The sequence below is a fragment of the Budorcas taxicolor genome, chromosome 20 (genome assembly GCF_023091745.1).
Source record: "Budorcas taxicolor isolate Tak-1 chromosome 20, Takin1.1, whole genome shotgun sequence".
In the NCBI taxonomy this organism is placed as follows: domain Eukaryota; kingdom Metazoa; phylum Chordata; class Mammalia; order Artiodactyla; family Bovidae; genus Budorcas; species Budorcas taxicolor.
In genome coordinates this window covers 18,898,369-18,917,454 of record NC_068929.1, presented here as the reverse complement: position 1 = coordinate 18,917,454, position 19,086 = coordinate 18,898,369, and the positions used below count along the sequence as shown (strand labels likewise).

The 19,086-nt window shown below is 37.8% G+C and overlaps 1 protein-coding gene across 1 annotated transcript in view; it reads left to right on the top strand.

Annotated features, from left to right (window-relative positions):
* The first annotated feature begins 3,387 nt into the window (after positions 1-3,387).
* RNF180 (ring finger protein 180) overlaps positions 3,388-19,086 on the top strand; it is a 240,461-nt gene continuing 224,762 nt past the window's right edge. Inside the window, exon 1 of the mRNA XM_052659307.1 lies at positions 3,388-3,522. Within this exon, the coding sequence (XP_052515267.1) occupies positions 3,388-3,522 (135 nt within the window). The remainder of the gene's footprint in view (positions 3,523-19,086) is intronic.

Sequence of the window (19,086 nt, the reverse complement as noted above, 5' to 3'; positions counted from 1 at the left end):
CACAGAGTCCTACCCTAGAAACATTGAATTAGATTTCCTGGGACTGTGACTTACATTTAAATAAACTCCCTATGTGCTTCCTGCTGCTGCTGCTGCTGCTAAGTCACTTCAGTCGTGTCCGACTCTATGTGACCCCATAGACGGCAGCCTACCAGGCTCCCCCGTCCCTGGGATTCTCAGGGCAAGAACACTGGAGTGAGCTGCCATTTCCTTCTCCAATTAGGTGCTTCCTAAGTGTGCAACCCACTCCAGTACTCTTGCCTGGAGAATCCCATGGAGGGAAGAGCCTGGTAGGCTACAGTCCATGGGGTCATAAAGAGTCGGACACGACTGAACGACTTCACTTCACTTTAAGGTGCTTCTTATACTGTACTTATGAGGATATGACTTTGAGGTGATATTCAAAAAGTAAAAAGAAATGTGAAATATTTTTACAGTATATTTTTAACAGCATATTAAAATTTTGATTTCAACATGAAATAAATATGGAAACTATTAAGATATTTAACATTCCTTTTTTTCTACATGGTATTCAAAATCCAGTGTATGTTTTACACTTACTGTGCATGTCAGTTCAGATTAGCCGCATTTCGAGTACTTAGCACATCTAACAAGTGGCTACCATACAGGGTAGACAGATAGACAGAACAAACAGCCAGCACAAAGGCCCTAAAGAAGATTCATGTAGAGATAGCATTTGACATTCAGAAGCTGAAATTATTGGTCTAGAGCTTTGGAAGAAAATCAAATTAGATATATAGATTTAAAAAGCATTGCCATAAAAGAGTTGTCACACAGTATAATTCTCAGATTTTCGGTGAAAACTTATTAGAATCACCAATAGGGCTTTTTCTAATTGCATGATCCCACTACAAGAGGGTGTGGAACCACCTGGAGGAAGGGGAGAAATGGGGAGGTGTGGATGGATCTCAGGGAGAGGGAGGGCATAGACAGGTATGGAGTTTCTCCTTTGTTGATTCTGATACAGCCCCTCCTTACAAGCCCCACTCCTGGTTGGGAACCACTGGTGGCCTAAAGGGAGTTGAGGATAGATGCCAAGAAGACTATTGAGAGATGGATGGAGTGCGAGTGAGGCTAAGTGGAGGAGGAGGAGGAGGTCATGGCATTTGCAAATTCAGATGTTATTGATGATCATTGAGGATGGACTTTAAATGGAGTGTTCATCTGGCCAAGATGGGTTCTGAAGATGCCAGTGAAGACTGAACTGCTGCCTAGCACCTGAATGTCAGAGTGAGATTGGCTTCAAGAGTGGCATGCTGTGCCCTTCTAGGCAGAGTTCCTCAAATCCTTCCTTTAAATTTGGCTAAAGTCCATCTGTGTTCCCTCTCTTGTCCTTTCAGCTGTGATTAGTACATTTTAGTCAATTGTTCGTGTATTAACACAGCCTGTCCTGATCCTGGCCACATTAAAGGATCACCTGGGGAACTTTTTAATAAAATGTACCCTTTCCTAACTTCCTCCCCATCTCAGAAAAAGTCAAAATTTGCAGGAGTGAAACTTGGCCTGGACATCACTATTTTTTTAAAACTTAAGTGATTCTAATGAGCTAGGGTCAAAAGCTGTTGATGTAGAAAGCATAGTGAGGTCTGTGACAGAAAATAAGTTTTGCTCATCATTGTGCCTCCAGAGTTTGACTCATTGTGTGGCATATGGTTGGTTAGCTCTCAGTAAATGTTTGTTAAATAAATGAAATACTAAAGAGCTAGCAAATGAGGAAGTGTGGCCAGGGAACTAGGCAGGCCCTTGTGTATAGCTTAGTAAATTAACAGTTCCTTTTTTAATGACAATTAGTTACCAGACAGATTCTTAAATACACTGCAATTTGAAATCCTTATTAGTGTGAAACTTTCCTCAAACTGGTCTAAATCTCAGTACTGACATAAAATCTCAGGTATAAAAATAGGCTAAAAAATGTTAGGGTCATTATCTAAGTCTTTTTGTTTGATTACACATACCACAAGATGTAATATTGTTCCACTGAATACAGTATACAAGAAAAATTATTGCACTTAGGATATAGGATATTTCCCATTCAGTTCAGTCGCTCAGTCGTGCCCGACTCTTTGCGACCCCATGAATTGCAGCATGTCAGGCCTCCCTGTCCATCACCAACTCCCGGAGTTCACTCAGACCCACGTCCATTGAGTAAGTGATGCCATCCAGCCATCTCATCCTCTGTCGTCCCCTTCTCCTCCTGCCCCCAATCCCTCCCAGCATCACAGTCTTTTCCAATGAGTCAACTCTTCGCATGAGGTGGCCAAAGTACTGGAGTTTCAGCTTTAGCATCATTCCTTCCAAAGAAATCCCAGGGCTGATCTCCTTCAGAATGGACTGGTTGGATCTCCTTGCAGTCCAAGGGACTCTCAAGAGTCTTCTCCAACACCACAGTTCAAAAGCATCAAATCTTCGGCACTCAGCCTCCTTCACAGTCCAACTCTCACATCCATACATGACCACAGGAAAAACCATAGCCTTGACTAGACAGACCTTAGTTGGCAAAGTAATGTCTCTGTTTTTCAATATGCTATCTAGGTTGGTCATAACTTTTCTTTCAAGGAGTAAGCGTCTTTTAATGTCATGGCTGCAGTCACCATCTGCAGTGATTTTGGAGCCCCAAAAAATAAAGTCTGACACTGTTTCCACTGTTTCCCCATCTATTTCCCATGAAGTGATGGGACCAGATGCCATGATCTTCATTTTCTGAATGTTGAGCTTGAAGCCAACTTTTTCACTCTCTACTTTTCACTTTCATCAAGAGGCTTTTTAGTTCCTCTTCACTTTCTGCCATAAGGGTAGTGTCATCTGCATATCTGAGGTTATTGATATTTTTCCTGGCAATCTTGATTCCAGCTTGTGTTTCTTCCAGTCCAGCATTTCTCATGATGTACTCTGCATATAAGTTAAATAAGCAGGGTGACAATATATAGCCTTCATTAATTTGACGCAATTACTTCCAGTTTTCACAGAAATAACTATAACTCAGTAAATCCTATTATATTTAAAGTTTAATGCTGTGGCTATTCAAACATCGTAATTATAAGAATAAAATTCTTCGTTACAACCCTTTTAACTGCGGTAACTTTAATTAACTCTTTGGCAGTTGCATTTTACCACTTCTAGTGAAGACAGATGAAAAGAAATAAAATGTTGTGCGAAAGTAAGCTGGTAGTCACTAATATACTGCGTCATTACCATGATTATCACGGATATAGTTTATGGAGCACCCATAGCCTAATAGCAGTAGGGACCTCAATAAATGATAATTCTTTCTGGTACACATGTAGCTAATGCTGTTCAAAGGGCTTAGAAAATCACGTTTAATCTGACATGGTTTAACATTCTAAAAATGCATTAATTTCTCCACAGATGAAGAGAAGTAAAGAATTGGCAACTAAAAATCATAATCAAGAAGACATAAGTATTCTTCGTTGTTGGAAATGTAGAAAATGTATAGCAAGTTCTGGTTGTTTCATGGAATATCTTGAGAATCAAGTGACTAAGGTGAGTACTGCTAACTGTGTCATCTTCAAATGATTTCCTAGTACAGGAATGCTGGGGACACATCTGCACACGCACCCATATCCCTCCATACCTGACGGCTTTTACCTTATTTTACCTGATCCACGGAAAACACTTCAGAGTGGTATTTGAAAGGCATCTAGCCTTCCACAGTTACCATCATTTTACCTCCAGCTCCTAACAATAATGTGACCGTAAAGTTTTAAGTGTAATATCACAGACCTAAGCTGAAGATAATAGTCCATGTTTTTCTTCATCCCTACTGTGAGTGAAGCTTAGTCATCACCACACAATTAAATTTTTAAAAAAGTAAAAAATGTTTTTATATGTATATAATATATATATATATATAACACATATATTGTTGTTGATTTTGTTGTTATTTAGTCGCTCAGTCATGTCTGACTCTTGTGCATCCCCTTGGACTGTAGCCTGCCTGGCTCTTTTGTCCATGAGATTTCCCAGTCAAGAATACTGAAGTGGGTTGCCATTTCCTTCTCCACGGAATCTTTTCCACCCAGGGACTGAACTTTTGTCTCTGTGTCTCCTACTGTGGCAAGTGGATTCTTTATCATTGCACCACCTGTGAAGCCCCAATATATATTAGACATATATGTACACCTGTATGTTTATGTAGGTGTATATATTATATAGTCAAAGGAGAAGACTCTTGAGAGTCCCTTGGACTGCAAGGAGATCCAACCAGTCAATCATAAAGGAAATCAGTCCTGAATATTCACTGGAAGGACTGATCCTGAAGCTGAAACTCCAATACTTTGGCCACCTGATGCGAAGAACTGACTCATTGGAAAAGACCCTGATGCTGGGAAAGATTGAAGGCAGGAGGAGAAGGGGACAACAGAGGATGAGATGATTGGATGGCATCACCAACTGGACAGACATGAGTTTGAGGAACCTCTGGGAGTTGGTGATGGACAAGAAAGCCTGGCGTGCTGTAGTCCATGGGGTTGCAAAGAGTCGGAGAGGACTGATCAACTGAACTGAACTGATTACATGTGAATACATATGAATATACTGAGAGCAATATGCAAGAGGAAATATCGAAGTCCATACTAGATAGTTATCCATGGACTTCACAGGGAATTCTCAGTTTAGCAGACAGTGGTTGTAATTACCTGTCATTGTTTTCCCCTTCTCTGAGTGACTGTTTTATTTTCTGTTTTGCCTCATTGGATCATGATTATTTCCTATCCACTCTCACAGATTAGCCAGCTTGAACTGGTAATAGTGAAAGACTCTGGTTGCATGCTTACTGCATGTCAGATACTTTTAAAAAACTGAAAACATTTTAATTGGGGGAACAAAAGTTTTCCTGGTGAATATTGGATATAGTATAGCTTGATAAATTTTTTCAGCCCTGCTATTAATCAGATCAAAACGTATGATGTTTTCGTCACCCCAGAAATCTATCTCGTTTGTTTTCAGGCAATATTCACCCCCTCAGATGGAAACCACTGTATTAATGTCTATCACTGCCGACTGGTTTTGCCTGTTCCTGACCTTCATTCAAATGAAATCATATACTCTTTTATACCTGACTTATTTTGCTCAGCATAATGTTTTAGAGGTTCATTTATGTTTTATACATAGTAGTTTGCTTCCTTTTTCCTGAGTAGTATGCCTTTAATGACTATACCACAGTTTATCAATTTTTTATGCTGATAGATATAATTTTCATTTTGGGTTATGAATAAAACTGCTATCCGTATTTTTATAAAAGACTCTGTGTTTGTGTTTTGTTACTTCTTTTTGAGATATATATATATATATATATATATATGAATGATGAGGGAATTATACAGTAGGTATATTTTAGGTTTTTAGAAACTGCTTGTAGTTTTCAAAAGAAAATGTTCATTTCCAATAGTAATGATGAGAATTCTAGTTTCTCAGTATCTTTCTCTACACGTGGTATTTTCAGACTTTGTAATTTTGGACATTGTGGTAGATATAATGGTATAGCAATTTGTGTTTAATTTGCTTTTCCCTAGTATAAATGATGTCCAATACAATTTTTGATGTTTATTGTTCAGTTCAGTTGTTCAGTCATGTCCAACTCTTTGCGACCCCATGGACTGCAGCACACCAGGCTTCCCTGTCCATCACCAACTCCCAGAGCTTCCTCAGACTCATGTCCATCCAGCTGGTGATGCTATCCAACCATCTCATCTTCTGTGGTTCCCTTCTCCTCCTGCCTTCAGTCTTTCCCAGCATCAGGGTCTTTTCCAATGAGTCAGTTCTTCGCATCAGGTGGCCAAAGTATTGGAGTTTCAGCTTCAGGATCAGTCCTTCCAGTGAATATTCAAGACTGATTTCCTTTATGATTGACTGGTTGGATCTCCTTGCAGTCCAAGGGACTCTCAAGAGTCTTCTCCAACACCACAGTTCAAAACCATCAATTATTTGGTGCTCAGCTTTCTTTGTAGTCCAGCTGTCACATCCACACGTGACTACTGGGAAACCCATAGCTTTGACCAAATGGACCTTTGTCAGCTAAGTAATGTCTCTGCTTTTTACTATGCTGTCTAGGTTGGTCATAGCTTTCCTTCTAAGGAGCAAATGTCTTTTAATTTCATGGCTGCAGTCATCATCTGCAGTGATTTTGGAGCCCCCCCAAAATAAAGTCTCTCTCACTGTTTCCACTGTTCTCCGTCTATTTGCCATGAAGTGATGGGACTGGATGCCATGATCTTAGTTTTATGAATGTTGAGTTTTAAGCCAACTTTTTCACTCTCCTCTTTCACTTTCATCAAGTGGCTCTTTAGTTCTTCTTCACTTTCTGCCATAAGGGTGGTGTCATCTGCATATCTGAGGTTATTAATATTTCTCCTGGCAAACTTGATTCCAGCTTGTGCTTCATTCGGCCTGGCGTTTTGCGTGATGTACTCTGCATATAGGTTAAATAAGCAGATGACAATATATAGCCTTGCTGTACTCTTCTCCCAGTTTGGAACCAGTCCATTTTTGCATGTCTGGTTCTGACTGTTGCTTCCTGACCTGCATACAGATTTCTCAGAAAGCAGGAAGGTGCTCTGGTATTCCCATTTCTTGAAGAAAAAAACGTTTCCACAGTTTGTTGTGATCCACACAGTCAAAGGCTTTGGTGTAGTCAGTAAAGCAGAAGTAGATGTTTTTGTGGAACTCTCTTGCTTTTTTGGTGATCCAGTGGCTGTTGGCAATTTGATTTCTGGTTCCTCTGCCTTTTCTAAATCCAGCTTGAACATCTGGAAGTTCATGGTTCATGTTATTTTGAAGTCTGGCTTGGAGAATTTTGAGCATTACTTTGCTAGCATATGAGATGAGTGCAATTGTGTGGTAGTTTGAGCATTCTTTGGCATTGCCTTTCTTTGGGATTGGAACGAAAACTGATCCTTTCCAGTCCTGTGGCCACTGCTGAGTTTTCCAAATGCTGGCATATTGAGTGCAGCACTTTGACAGCATCATCTTTTAGGATTTGAAGTAGCTCAACTGGAATTCCATCACCTCCACTAGCTTTGTTTGTAGTGATGGTTCCTAAAACCCACTTGACTTTGCATTCCAGGATGTCTGGCTCTGGGTGAGTGATCACACCATTGTGGTTATCTTTGTAGGTAATGAGGATCTTTTTTGTATAGTTCTTCTGTGTATTCTTGCCACCTCTTCTTAATTTTCTGCTTATTGGTTAAGCATTTTTTTTAAAGTTTTATATTATTCATTTCTGATAATATAAAGATAGAAAGATTGTCTTGAAGGAAATAAGCTATCATCTCCTTTTTATAGATAAGGAAACTGAGCCACAGAAGATTAAATAAATTGAGTCTGATTATACTGTTACTAAGCAGTGCAGTTAAAATTGAATCTGACAGTGAGAGTTCTGACCCCCACACTCTTTTTCATGCCTTTGCTCCTCCCGCAGGGTATCATGAGCAAGAGAAATTCAAACACTGCACTAGGATATAGCGGGATAGGTTGTGGAAGAGAGTGATGCAGAATTGAAAAATCTTTCTGGTTCTCTAGGAGGTTTTACATTATAAGCACATAAAACATACATATTTTAAACCTATTAAAAGCCTGTCTCAGGAATAATTCAATATCACTGTTAACTCCAGGGAGAAGGAGGACTGTATAATTAGAGGGGGATCCTGAGAGGGTTTTTAAAGTAGCGGTAATGTACTCATTAAACTGGGTGGTGGGTATATGTATTGGTGTTTGCGTCTCTTTAAAGGTTTCTTTAAACTATACGAACATCTTTTGCATTAGGAACACATATATTTGATGTAAATATTAAAGAGTAACATAGAAGGATCTGTTTTAATTAAAAGAAACAATAAAATACTGGAGTCTAAAAGTAATTTATAAGATGCTGGGCTGAAAGAGGGACTTCCCTGGTGGCTCACATGGTAAAGAATCTGCCAGTAGTGGGGGAGACCTGGGTTGGATCCCTGGGTCAGAAAGATCCTCTGGAGAAGGGAATGGCAATTCACTCCAGTATTCTTGCCTGGAGAATCCCATGGACAGAGGAGCCTGGTGGGCTATGGTCCATGGGATCACAAGGAGCCAGACATGACTGAGCACTCCTATTTTTACTTCATGCTGAAGGAATGCTAAATTTATCACCTATCCAATTATCTTAATTTATTACCTATTAACAATATAATTTAAAATATATCTTATGTATAAAATAAGTGTTTTGCTTGCTTCTGAAAGTGTTTTTGTGTTTTTTGTCTACTTTCTGTAGATGAAATCACAACGTAGGTAGGCATTCTGCTGGAAATTGCTGCTTTTAGTAATATCACCATGTACTATAGCTCATTTTTCCCTTTTATATAGTATTCTAGTGTATTAATATATCGCAATTTGTAATTCATTCTACCATTGAGGTATATCTAGTTGTTACGGTCTGACAAACCATGCTGCTATGAATTTTCTTGTCCATATCTTGGTAAACATGGGCAGGGGTATATCACTGGAAGTGGCGTATACATCACAGGATATGTGCATCTTCACCTTTACTGGGCGATGCTAAGTTGTTTTCCAGTGTCAGTCTGTGAGTAGTGGTTAAACATTGCTGGGATTCCACATCTTTTCCAACATTTAACATCTTCCCATTGTTTAAGTCTCTTTGTGTTTCCTGTGAAATGTCTTTTTTTCCCCTTTTCTGTTTTTCCGTTGTGCAGTTTTGATCTTGGGGAGCGCTTTACATATTCTGAATACTAATTATTTGTTATTTTATTGCAGATATCTTTTGCTAGTTTATGTAACTTTTATTTCACTCTTTGTGGTATCTTTTGATGAACAGAATTTTTGATATAAAGTAGATGGATTTATTAGTCATCTTCTTTATGTTCTATACTTTGTTTCTTAAATTCTTCAGTACACTGAGGGAAAGTTTTTCTTTTTTTCCCCTTTCCTCCTACTGAATACCAAAATTGAGATAGACAAGCTTTTCCTTTTGTTTTTCTGAACAACAGGTTTATTTCTCATTCACCCTTATGCTGATGTTATAACCCTGCTTTTTGTAGGAGTTCCCCCTTAGAGTCTCCCAACCCTGAGCAAAGCTTGGACTTTGTCTCCTTTCTTGATCATCCCACGCAGGTATGAAATGGCCCTCAGAAGGACATAGAGGATCAGGACACTGAGGAAATAGCATTCCCTGAGGAACTGTTGGTTCTAGGACCACAGTTGTTTAGCCCTGACCAGTGCCAGAAAATGGAAGCCTCACACTTGGCTCTCAGTGCCCACAGAACGAGGACTGGACTGCAGACCAGCCAAACACCTTCAGAGTTAACCTTGCTAAAAGAAACAGCAGAAATATTCTCATGACTTCTTTTTTCATAAAATTGAGCCGTGTATCACATTGGTGGAAGCTGGGCCATACGTGGAACTTGAACTGTGAGAGAGTCTGGAACATTTGAGCTTTTAGTTTTCCAGCCACTGGCATGTAATAAGACATGTGACTGGGAATTTGGAATGGAATTCTGAGACAGACTACAATGTCCACAGGTACAGAAGGGAACTTCTTCTTTACCTTCAGGCTGGAGATACCTGCAATGTGGGCAAGAACCAAAACAGAAAGCGAAATAACAATGAAAACCCTAAAAACAGAAAATAACAAAGTTGATCTGCATTTGTGAAGTCTGATGGGGTGGGGGTTCCAGGCAGAGATGGTGTCCTCAGTTTTAATTTCTTAGCTTTGACACAGTTTTGGACAAGTTTCTGTGGCCTAAAAGACATTTAAATAGATCTGGGAGGCTGCTGGTTCTATGGATATGGGATTCAGAACAGAGATCTGAACTAAAATTGTGGTTTTGGGAGTCATCAGCATTTAAATGGTGAGTGAAAGTAGATGAGATCACTATGCAGAGTATGAATGGAAAGAGAAAGGAAGGGGCCTAGGAACATTTAAGGGATGGACAGAAAAAAAAATTAACATAATAGGAAAAAAAGCGTAGTGAGAAATACAGGAGTGAAAATCAAGATACAGTGTTAATGGAAGTCAAGCAATGAATGTCTTCCAAAAGGAAGTATTAGTTAGTGGTATTGAATGCTGTCGGGAGATGTGGAAGACCAGATGCAAGTTGTATACTACATAATTCTAGAAGGTGCTAGCCTGTGAAAGGTGCCCCTAGATTTGTACAAAAAATGTTGTACAAACTGTGTGGTCAACTGTATGTACAACTGTATGTATTCTCTGAATGAGAATTTAAAGCGTGCTTTGGTCTTAGCAAAGAGGAGATCATTGGTCAGTATTCTTTGTAGTTGTGAGTTCTAACCCCTAAAGTGACTGTATCTGGAGATGGGTCTTTAGGAGGTTATTGAGGTTAAATGAGGTCATAAGGATGAGGCCTTAATCCAGTAAGAGTGCGGCTTATACGAAGGAGAAGGTTCGATACAGGATACAGGATGCTTGGGGCTGGTGCACTGGGATGACCCAGAGAGATGATATGGGGAGGGTGGTGGGAGGGGGGTTCAGGGTTGGGAACTAATGTACGCCTGTGGCGCATTCATGTCAATGTAGGGCAAAACCAATACAGTATTGTAAAGTAAAAAAATAAAATAAAAAATTTAAATAAAAAAAGAAGAAAGAGAAAGAGATTTCTCTCTTTCTCTTTCCATGTGATGGCACAGAAAGAAGGCAGCTATCTACAAACTGAAAGGAGAGTTCTTACCAGTACCAAAGCATGCTGGAGCTTTGACCTTCAGCTTCTAGCCTCCAGGATTGTGAGGAATAAATCTCTGTTATCTAAGCCACCCAGTCTGTGGTATTTTGTTATGCCAGTTCAAACCAACTAAGATATGACAGGCCCTGTAACAGGCACAGGAAATCCAACAAAGAGCAAAAGAGAAATGTTCTGTCTTTTTGAAGCTTTCATGATAGTGTTCAATCATAAATATTAAATTACTAGCTGCATAAGTGGGGAAAAAAGGAATTATATATGGGATCATGAAGGTAGGACGTGCACAGAGGATTGTTGTAAGGCAAAGGCTTTCCTGAGGAAGTGACTTTTGTGGAGATATGGTAGATGAGTAACCCAGGCAGTGCAAGACAGAGGACGGTGCAAGCTTTGGGACCAGCATATTCAAAGGCCCTGTGGTAGGAAGAATGTGATATATCTCCATGAAACTAGAAGATTTCTATGATTGAAGTTCAGAGATCAAGAGGGAATTTGACCAGGTTTGAGGCTAGAAAGATGGGTGTTGATTAGATCATTTCTGTTTTTTAAAACAAATTAAAGACTGATCATTTTGCTGAAAAAGCTAGAAAGTCAATGAAAAGGAGTGACATGACCATTGAATTCTTAAAAATCATTTTGGCAATAATGAAAGAGTGAAATTAGAAAGTTAGCAAGAATATATGCAGAGGATGGTCTGCCTTTAAGGCTTTTGATTTCTTTCTTATTCATTCAGACCTTTTGAGTAAAAAAAAAAAAAAAAAATTCACTCTTGAAGTACTTTCTCAAAGTGCAAATAGGAAAACCAGGCAGTCCAGCTTTTTATTATCTGACCTTTTTACTATATATAATGTTTTTAGCTGCAGTACTTAAATATTATAGTTGGCTCACTTTTAATGTATTGGCTAGGGGAATGTTACTACTGATGTTGCAAATGTGTTAAACATCTTTCAAAATAGCATGTAATAATATTATGTTAATTCAACTGCTAAGAAATTACTCATCAGCAATCAGAAACACAGTGATAGAAGAGGATACAAACATACCCAAATCAATCAAAAGGATTCCAAAAAACATGCAAATGTAAATTGATGATGCAGTGTATTGTTAAAGTATGCTGAAGGATTTGTCTGCTCTGGGAGATACAGGAGATTCAGAGTGTGATTAATTCTTGATTTTGATAGAAAAGTCGACATCAGTATAATACTACTAAATGCATAAATAAAAATATTTCTTTTCAAGTTAACATAACAACACTGCATATTAGTTCTCCCCTCTGCTTTGGCCCTAAAAAGTTTCAGAGCCAAAATTGTGTTGTAGCTCTAGAAAGTATATGAGACCTTGAAACATGGTTTTTGTAAACTACCTTCATTCCTGGTTCTATTTTATTTTTTCTGCCCTTTTTCCTTAATTTGGATCTAAATTAAAAAATTGAAACAAAATAGGACATAATGTTAAATTATGCCAACTTTTTACTTTTAACCTGTTCTGCTCAGTTAAAACTTTTAACAATCATTAAATGATAAGATAATGCATACAATTTGTAATTTTAAAATTAAGTTCTTTGTACATAGCCACTGAAAACATATCTACACTTAAAGAAAAAATGAAATAACAATGCATTAGCTCCCCCTGCTGCTTGAACAAAAGATTTTATTTACAAAATATTTTGTCAACATTTTTTTCTGACAGCATTAAGTGAAATTTGCTGTTAGTTACTTCTCTTCCTTCACTTCCTCCTTTGTCCACATGGTAAACTTAAGACATTAAAAAAAGCTGTCTAGTGAGGTTTTTAAAATCCTAATTTTACCGTGTTCCTAATTTTCAGGCTATTTTTCCCCCAAGGAGATAACCTGACATGCAGCTACTTTAAGCCTTTAAATTCCTCAAATGAAATTGCTTCCTGATAACAATTCATCCTGAATACATTCATTAAAACTTGCTTTATCACATGTATTTGTGTTTTTTTTCAAAATTAAGTGACTATAGATTTCATAAACTTAATAGGTTGTCTTATTTTACCTGTAAAATTAAATTGAAAGTAAATATCATGAATATCATATATTTCTAAGACTGTAATTACAGTTGAAATAGTTGGCAGTCTCATTTATAATTGAGGCTTCTGTGTTAATCCTAGCTTTCTTTGTTTGCCATATCTAATTTTCAGAAAAGGAAACAATACTATACGTTCTAAACCCAGCCTTTTATGTTCTTCCCACCGTTATCAACTGCTGTAACTGATCTTTGTCTTTTTTGTTGGTGTGAGAATATGCTTTAACTTTTAAATATTTAAAGAAAAATATGTGCTTGCTTTATGTTGTGTGAGTGCATGCTAAGTCACCTCAGTCATGTCCGACTCTTTGCGAGGCTATGAACTGTGGCCCCCTAGACTCCTCTGTTGATGGGATTCTCCAGGCAAGAATATTAGAGTGGGTTGCCATCTCCTTCAGGGGATCTTCCCGATCCATCCAGGGATCGAACCCTAGTCTCCTGTGGCTCCTGTGTTGCAGGCAGATTGTTTACCGCTGAGCCACCTGGGAAGCCCTGCTTTATGTTAATAGTTCTCAAATCTAAGAGATTGGTTTGGGAGGTCACATATCAGAATCAACTGGAATTTTTTTCTAAACCTTGCTTTTTTCTATAGAAGTTAGTATATTATTTTTGTTTAATTTAAAAGTAAGTCATACTTCCAATTTTTTTGTTGTTGTTTTGCTTTTCTGGTAACCCTTTGGAAGACTAGTAATATCGTGCTTTAAACCATACTTAGGCTAACATGTAAGAGAGGTGAAAGTATTAGTTGCTCAGTTGTGTCTGACTCTCTGTGACTCCATGGACTGTAGCCCGCCAGGCTCCTCTGTCTGTGGGATTCACCAGCAGGAATACTGGAGTGGGCAGCCATTCCATCTCCAGGGGATCTTCCCAACCTAGGGTTCAAACCTGGTCTTCTGCATTGCAGGCAGCTTCTTTACCCCCTGAGCCACCAGGGAAACCAATTGCCCTATAAAAATAGTATTGATTTGGTATAGGAAGTAACGATGGCAACTCAGTAAGTTGAGTTCTGAAACCAGACTGCCTGGATGGAAATCCTTGCTTTGGTGCTTCCTATGTGACCTTGGACAAGTTACATAAAAGTTAGTTTCTCTTGTTTCAGTTTCCTTATTTGTAAAATAACAAAACCCTTGAAACAGGGCCTGGGCATAATAAGCACAGTACAAATGCTTGTTACCTGGTAAAAATAAGATGTACATTGTAAAACTTCCTTCACCTACCTAGATATATGACTCCAGTGTTTATTTTCATAGGATTGCATGAAAAACATCTCTGGAATTTATAGCAGATGTTTTCTTAGTATTGTAATCAAAATATGTGATTAATTATCATGATCATTTTATCAGATTAAATGAAATAACAGAATATGAACAATGAAATAGAAATATGAGATAATAAGTGTAAGGTAAACGCAGTCCCTGCCATATAAATAAGTTTCTTTACTCCTTTTGCATTGTCAACATTGTGTCTAGTCATGACTTGATAAATACTGATAGGTTGATTGCCATTATTTTACTTTGATGTAATTTCTATTCTTTATACCAATGTAGAAATTCCCTGGTGGCCCAGCAGTAAAGAATCCACCTACCAATGTAGGAGATCTGAGTTCAATCCTTGGGCCAGGAAGATCCCCTGGAGAAGGAAATGGCAACCCACTCCAGCATTCTTGCCTGGGAAATCCCATGGACAGAGCAGCCTGGTGGACTGCAGTCCACGGGATTGCAGAATCAGGCACGACTGAGCAACCAAACAGTAATAACAACAAAAGAAATATTTATTTACCTCAGAGAGAGAACCTTGAAAAGTCAGAAAAAGTTTCAGATCTAGTAATAAAGTAAAGACAGCTATATTTGTCAATTTCAATTTGTGTTCACTATGAGAACCTTTTAAAGAATTAATTAGTTATGCTAATCTGTGTACCTGTCAGTGCCTCAGCTCCTAATGAAAGGGGTTAATATATACAGGTATTGATGTTTACAAAATTAGTGCTGTCCTTCAGAAGTTAAATTTAGGTAAAGTAGGAGAAGTTACACTGTTTACAATTTTATGAGTCACTTCCTGTCATTTTCCCAAGGTTCCTTAAAAAATAAGTTTATATGGTTCATTTAAATTTGTTATAATGGACCTTGGCTAATATGAGTCAATTGTCAAGAATTCAGTTTTTTAAATGAATTTCCTCTAAGAATATAGAGAGTAAGAATGAGCAGACTATTATTGCATATTTTTGGCAGTCTTCAGGAGTTTGAAGGAAATACTTAAAAAATAAGGGGCTAGAGATTGTAATTGATAATGAGTACATTGAAAAATCGATAAAATCTGACATAGAATAGGCATTCTTTCACTCAAAAAGGATTCATTAAGTCCCTGTTATATTTTAGGCATTGTGCTATGATCTGAGCATACAAAGAGGACTAAGATAGTACATGCTCAAGGAACTTAAAACCAACTAAAAATTTTAGGATTTTCACATTTTTAAAAAATTTGTATTGGGGTATGATTTACAATGTTGTGTTAGTTTCAGGTGTACAGCAAAGTGAATCAGTTATACATATACATATATCCACTCTTTCATAGTCATTAAAAAGAGTTTTGAGTAGAGTTCCCTGTGTCATACAGTAGGCCCTTACTAGTTATTTCTTCTATAATTGGTAGTATTCACATGTGAGTCCCAGTCTTTCAATTCATGTCTCTCCCTTGCAGATGTTTCTTGATTGCTTTTCTTTAAGGATATTTTTCTTTACTATTTTAAAAATCAGTTTTATTAGGATATAATTTGCATATAATGAAATGCAGATTTCAATGAGCTTTGACAAATGTGTACATATTCTTGTACCTGCCACCATTGTTAAGATGTACATTTGGTCTTTTCTGCTGCTGCTGCTGCTAAGTCACTTCAGTCGTGTCCGACTCTGTGCGACCCCATAGACGGCAGCCCACCAGGCTTCCTAGTCCCTGGGATTCTCCAGGCAAGAACACTGGAGTGGATTGCCATTTCCTTCTCCAGTGTATGAAAGTGAAAAGTGAAAGTGAAGTCGCTCAGTCATGTCCGACTCTAGCGACCCCATGAATTGCAGCCTACCAGGCTCCTCTGTCCATGGGATTTTCCAGTCTTTTCTAGAGGCTCCTATATAAGTTATCATATATATTCTTTTATATCTAGCTTTTTATGTTCAGCATAGTGTTTCTGAGATTGATTCATATTGTTGGATATGTCAGTAGTTCATTCCTTTTTATTACTGAGTATTACTTAATTGTACAGATTTCACAGTTGTTTATTGTCTGGATTCCCTAGTTGATGGAAGTTTTAGGTGTTTGCAGTTTTGAGCTTTAATAAAGTTGCTATGAAAATTAGTACACAAATCATTATGTGAACATACGTTTTATTTCTCTTGGTTAATACTAGGGGTTGCTTTGGTTTTATGGTGAGTGTAGGTATAACTATTTTAAGAAACTGATGCACTGTTGTCATAAGTGGCAGGATTTCATTCTTGTTTATGGCTGAGTGACACTAGTGTGTGTGTGTACACCACATCTTCTTTCTTTATCTGTTGATGGACACTTTTATTGTTTCTGTATTTTGGCTGTTTTAAGTAATGCTGCTGTAAACTTTGGGATGCATGTATCTTTTTGAAGTATTATTTTTGTTTCCTTCATTTAAATGCCCAGAAGTGGAATTGCTGGATCCTATGGGAGCACTATCTTCTTTTTTTTTTTTTTTTAAGGAATCTCCATGCTGTTTTCAGTAGTGGCTGTACCAGTTTACATTGCCACCAGCAGTGCATGAGGGTTTCCTTTCTTCTAATCCTTATCAACACTTACTATTTCTCATCTTTGTGATGATAGTCATGCTGACAATTAATTGTGAGGTGATATCTCATTATGGTTTTAATCTGCATTTCCCTAATGACTAGGGATGTTGAACGTTTTTCATGTGCCTATTATCTGTCTGTATGTCTTTGGAAAAATGCCTGCTTAGGTCCTCTGCTCATTTTTTGAATTGGATTGTTTGTTCTTTCTGATATTTAGTTGTATGAGTTCTTAATCTATTTTATATATTCACCCATTATGAGTTATATCATTTGCAGATATCTTCTCTCATTCATTTGGCTGCCTTTCCATTTTGTTGATGGATTCCTTCACTGTGCAAAAACTTTTACAGTTCGATTAGATCCAGTTTGTTTGTTTTCACATTTGTATTCCATGCCTGAGGAGACAAATCCAAAGAAAATATTGCTGAGGGCAGTGTCAAAGACCATACTGCCTATATTTTCTTCTACAAGTTTTATGGTTTCAGGAATTTATATTTTGGTCTTTAATACATTTTGAACTTATTTTTTTATATGGTGTGAAAAAAAGTTCTAACTTCTTTCTTTTACATGTAGCTGTCCAATCTCCCAACACTGTTTATTGAAGAAACTGTCTTTTTCCTATTGTATGCTCTTGCTTCTTTTGTTGTAGATTAATTGGCCATATGGATATGCATTCGTGTCTATTACATCGCTCTTTGTGTCTCTTTCTGTACCAGTACAATACTTTGGTAACTGTAACTTTGTAGTGTGATCTAAAGTCAGGAAGCATGATACTTTCACCTTTGTTTTTTTTCTCAGATTGCTTTGACGGTTTGGGTTCTTTTGGGGTCTTTGGCTATTTGGGGTCCATACAGATTTTAGAATCACTTGTTCTAGCTTTGTGAAAAATGTAGTAGGTGTTTTGGTAGAGATGTCATTAAATCTGTATAATTCTTTGGGTAGTATGGGCATTTTAACCGTAGTAACTCTTCTACTCGTAAACACAGAATATCATTCCATTTATTTATATCATCTTTAATTTCTTTCTTTAGTGTCATATAGTTGTTAAACTACAAGTCATTCACCTCCTTGGTTAAATTTATTTCTAGGTCTTTGATTCTTTTTGATGTGATTGTTAATGAAATTTAACATTTTGATTGCTCTTTCTGATCATTTATTATTAGTCTCTAGAAATGCAACAGATTTCTATATATTTTTCTTACATCTTGCTGCTTTATTAAATTCATTTATCAGTGCTAGTAGTTTTTTGGTAAAGTGTATAGGGTTTTCTATATAGTGTCATATCGTTTGAGAATAGTGACAATTTTACTTCTTTCCTTGCAATTTGGATTCCTTTTCTTTTCCTAGTCTTATTGCTATTGCTAGGACTTCCAGTACTGTGCTGAGTTTACATCCTTGTTTCTTCTAAAAAAAAATTACTGAAATATAGTTGATTTACATTGAAGTGCCTGTCTTGTTTCTAATCTCAGAGGAAAATCTTTGAACTTTTCACTGTTGAGTAGAATGCTAGCTGTATTTGTCATAAATGATGTTTAATATGTTGAAGTGCTCTGTTGCTCAGTAGTGTCCAACTCTTTGCAACCCCATGGACTGTAGCCCACCAAACTCTTCTGTCCATGGAATTTTCCAGGGAAGAACACTGGAGTGGGTTGCCGTTTCCTTTTCCAGGGAATCTTCCAACCCAGGGATTTAACCTGCATCTCTTCAGCCTCTTGCATTGGCAGGCAGATTCTACCACTGAGCCACCTGGGAAGCCCCAGTATGCTGATGTATGTTCCCTCTATATCAACTTTGTCAAGGTTTTTTTTTAATTTTTATCATGAATGGATGTTGGATTTTGTCAAGTATTTTTTCTGCATCTATTGAGGTGATCTTGTAATTTTTATTCTTTGTTTTGTTAATGAGATGTATTACACTGGTTTGTGGATGTTGAATCATCTTTGTGTTGTTGTTCAGTTGCATACTCGTGTCTGACTCTTTGTGACTCCATGGACTGCAGCACGCCAGGCCTCCTTGTCCCTCACCATCTCCCAAAGTTTGCCCGAATTCATGTCCATTGCATCAGTGATGCCTTCCAGGCATCTCATCTTCTGACACCCTCTTCTCCTTGTGTCCTTGATCTTTCCCAGCATCAGGGACTTTTCCGGTGAGTTGGCTGTTAATATCAAGTGACCAAAATACTGGTGCTTCAGCTTCAGCATGAATCCTTCCAATGAGTATTCGGGGTTGATTTCCCTTAAGATTGACTGGTTTGATCTCCTTGTTGTCCAGGGGACTTTCAGGAGTCTTCTTTAGCACCACAGTTCAAAGGCATTAATTCTCTGGCATTCTACCTTTTTTTTTTTTGTTTTCATTCTACCTTTTTTATGGCCCAGTACTTACAACTGGGAAGACCTTAGCCTTGACTTTATGGACCTTTGTCGGCAGAGTAATGTCTCTGCTTATCAACACACTGTCTAGGTTTGTCTTTACTTTCCTGCCAAGAAACAATTGTCTTCTGATTTCATGGCTGCAGT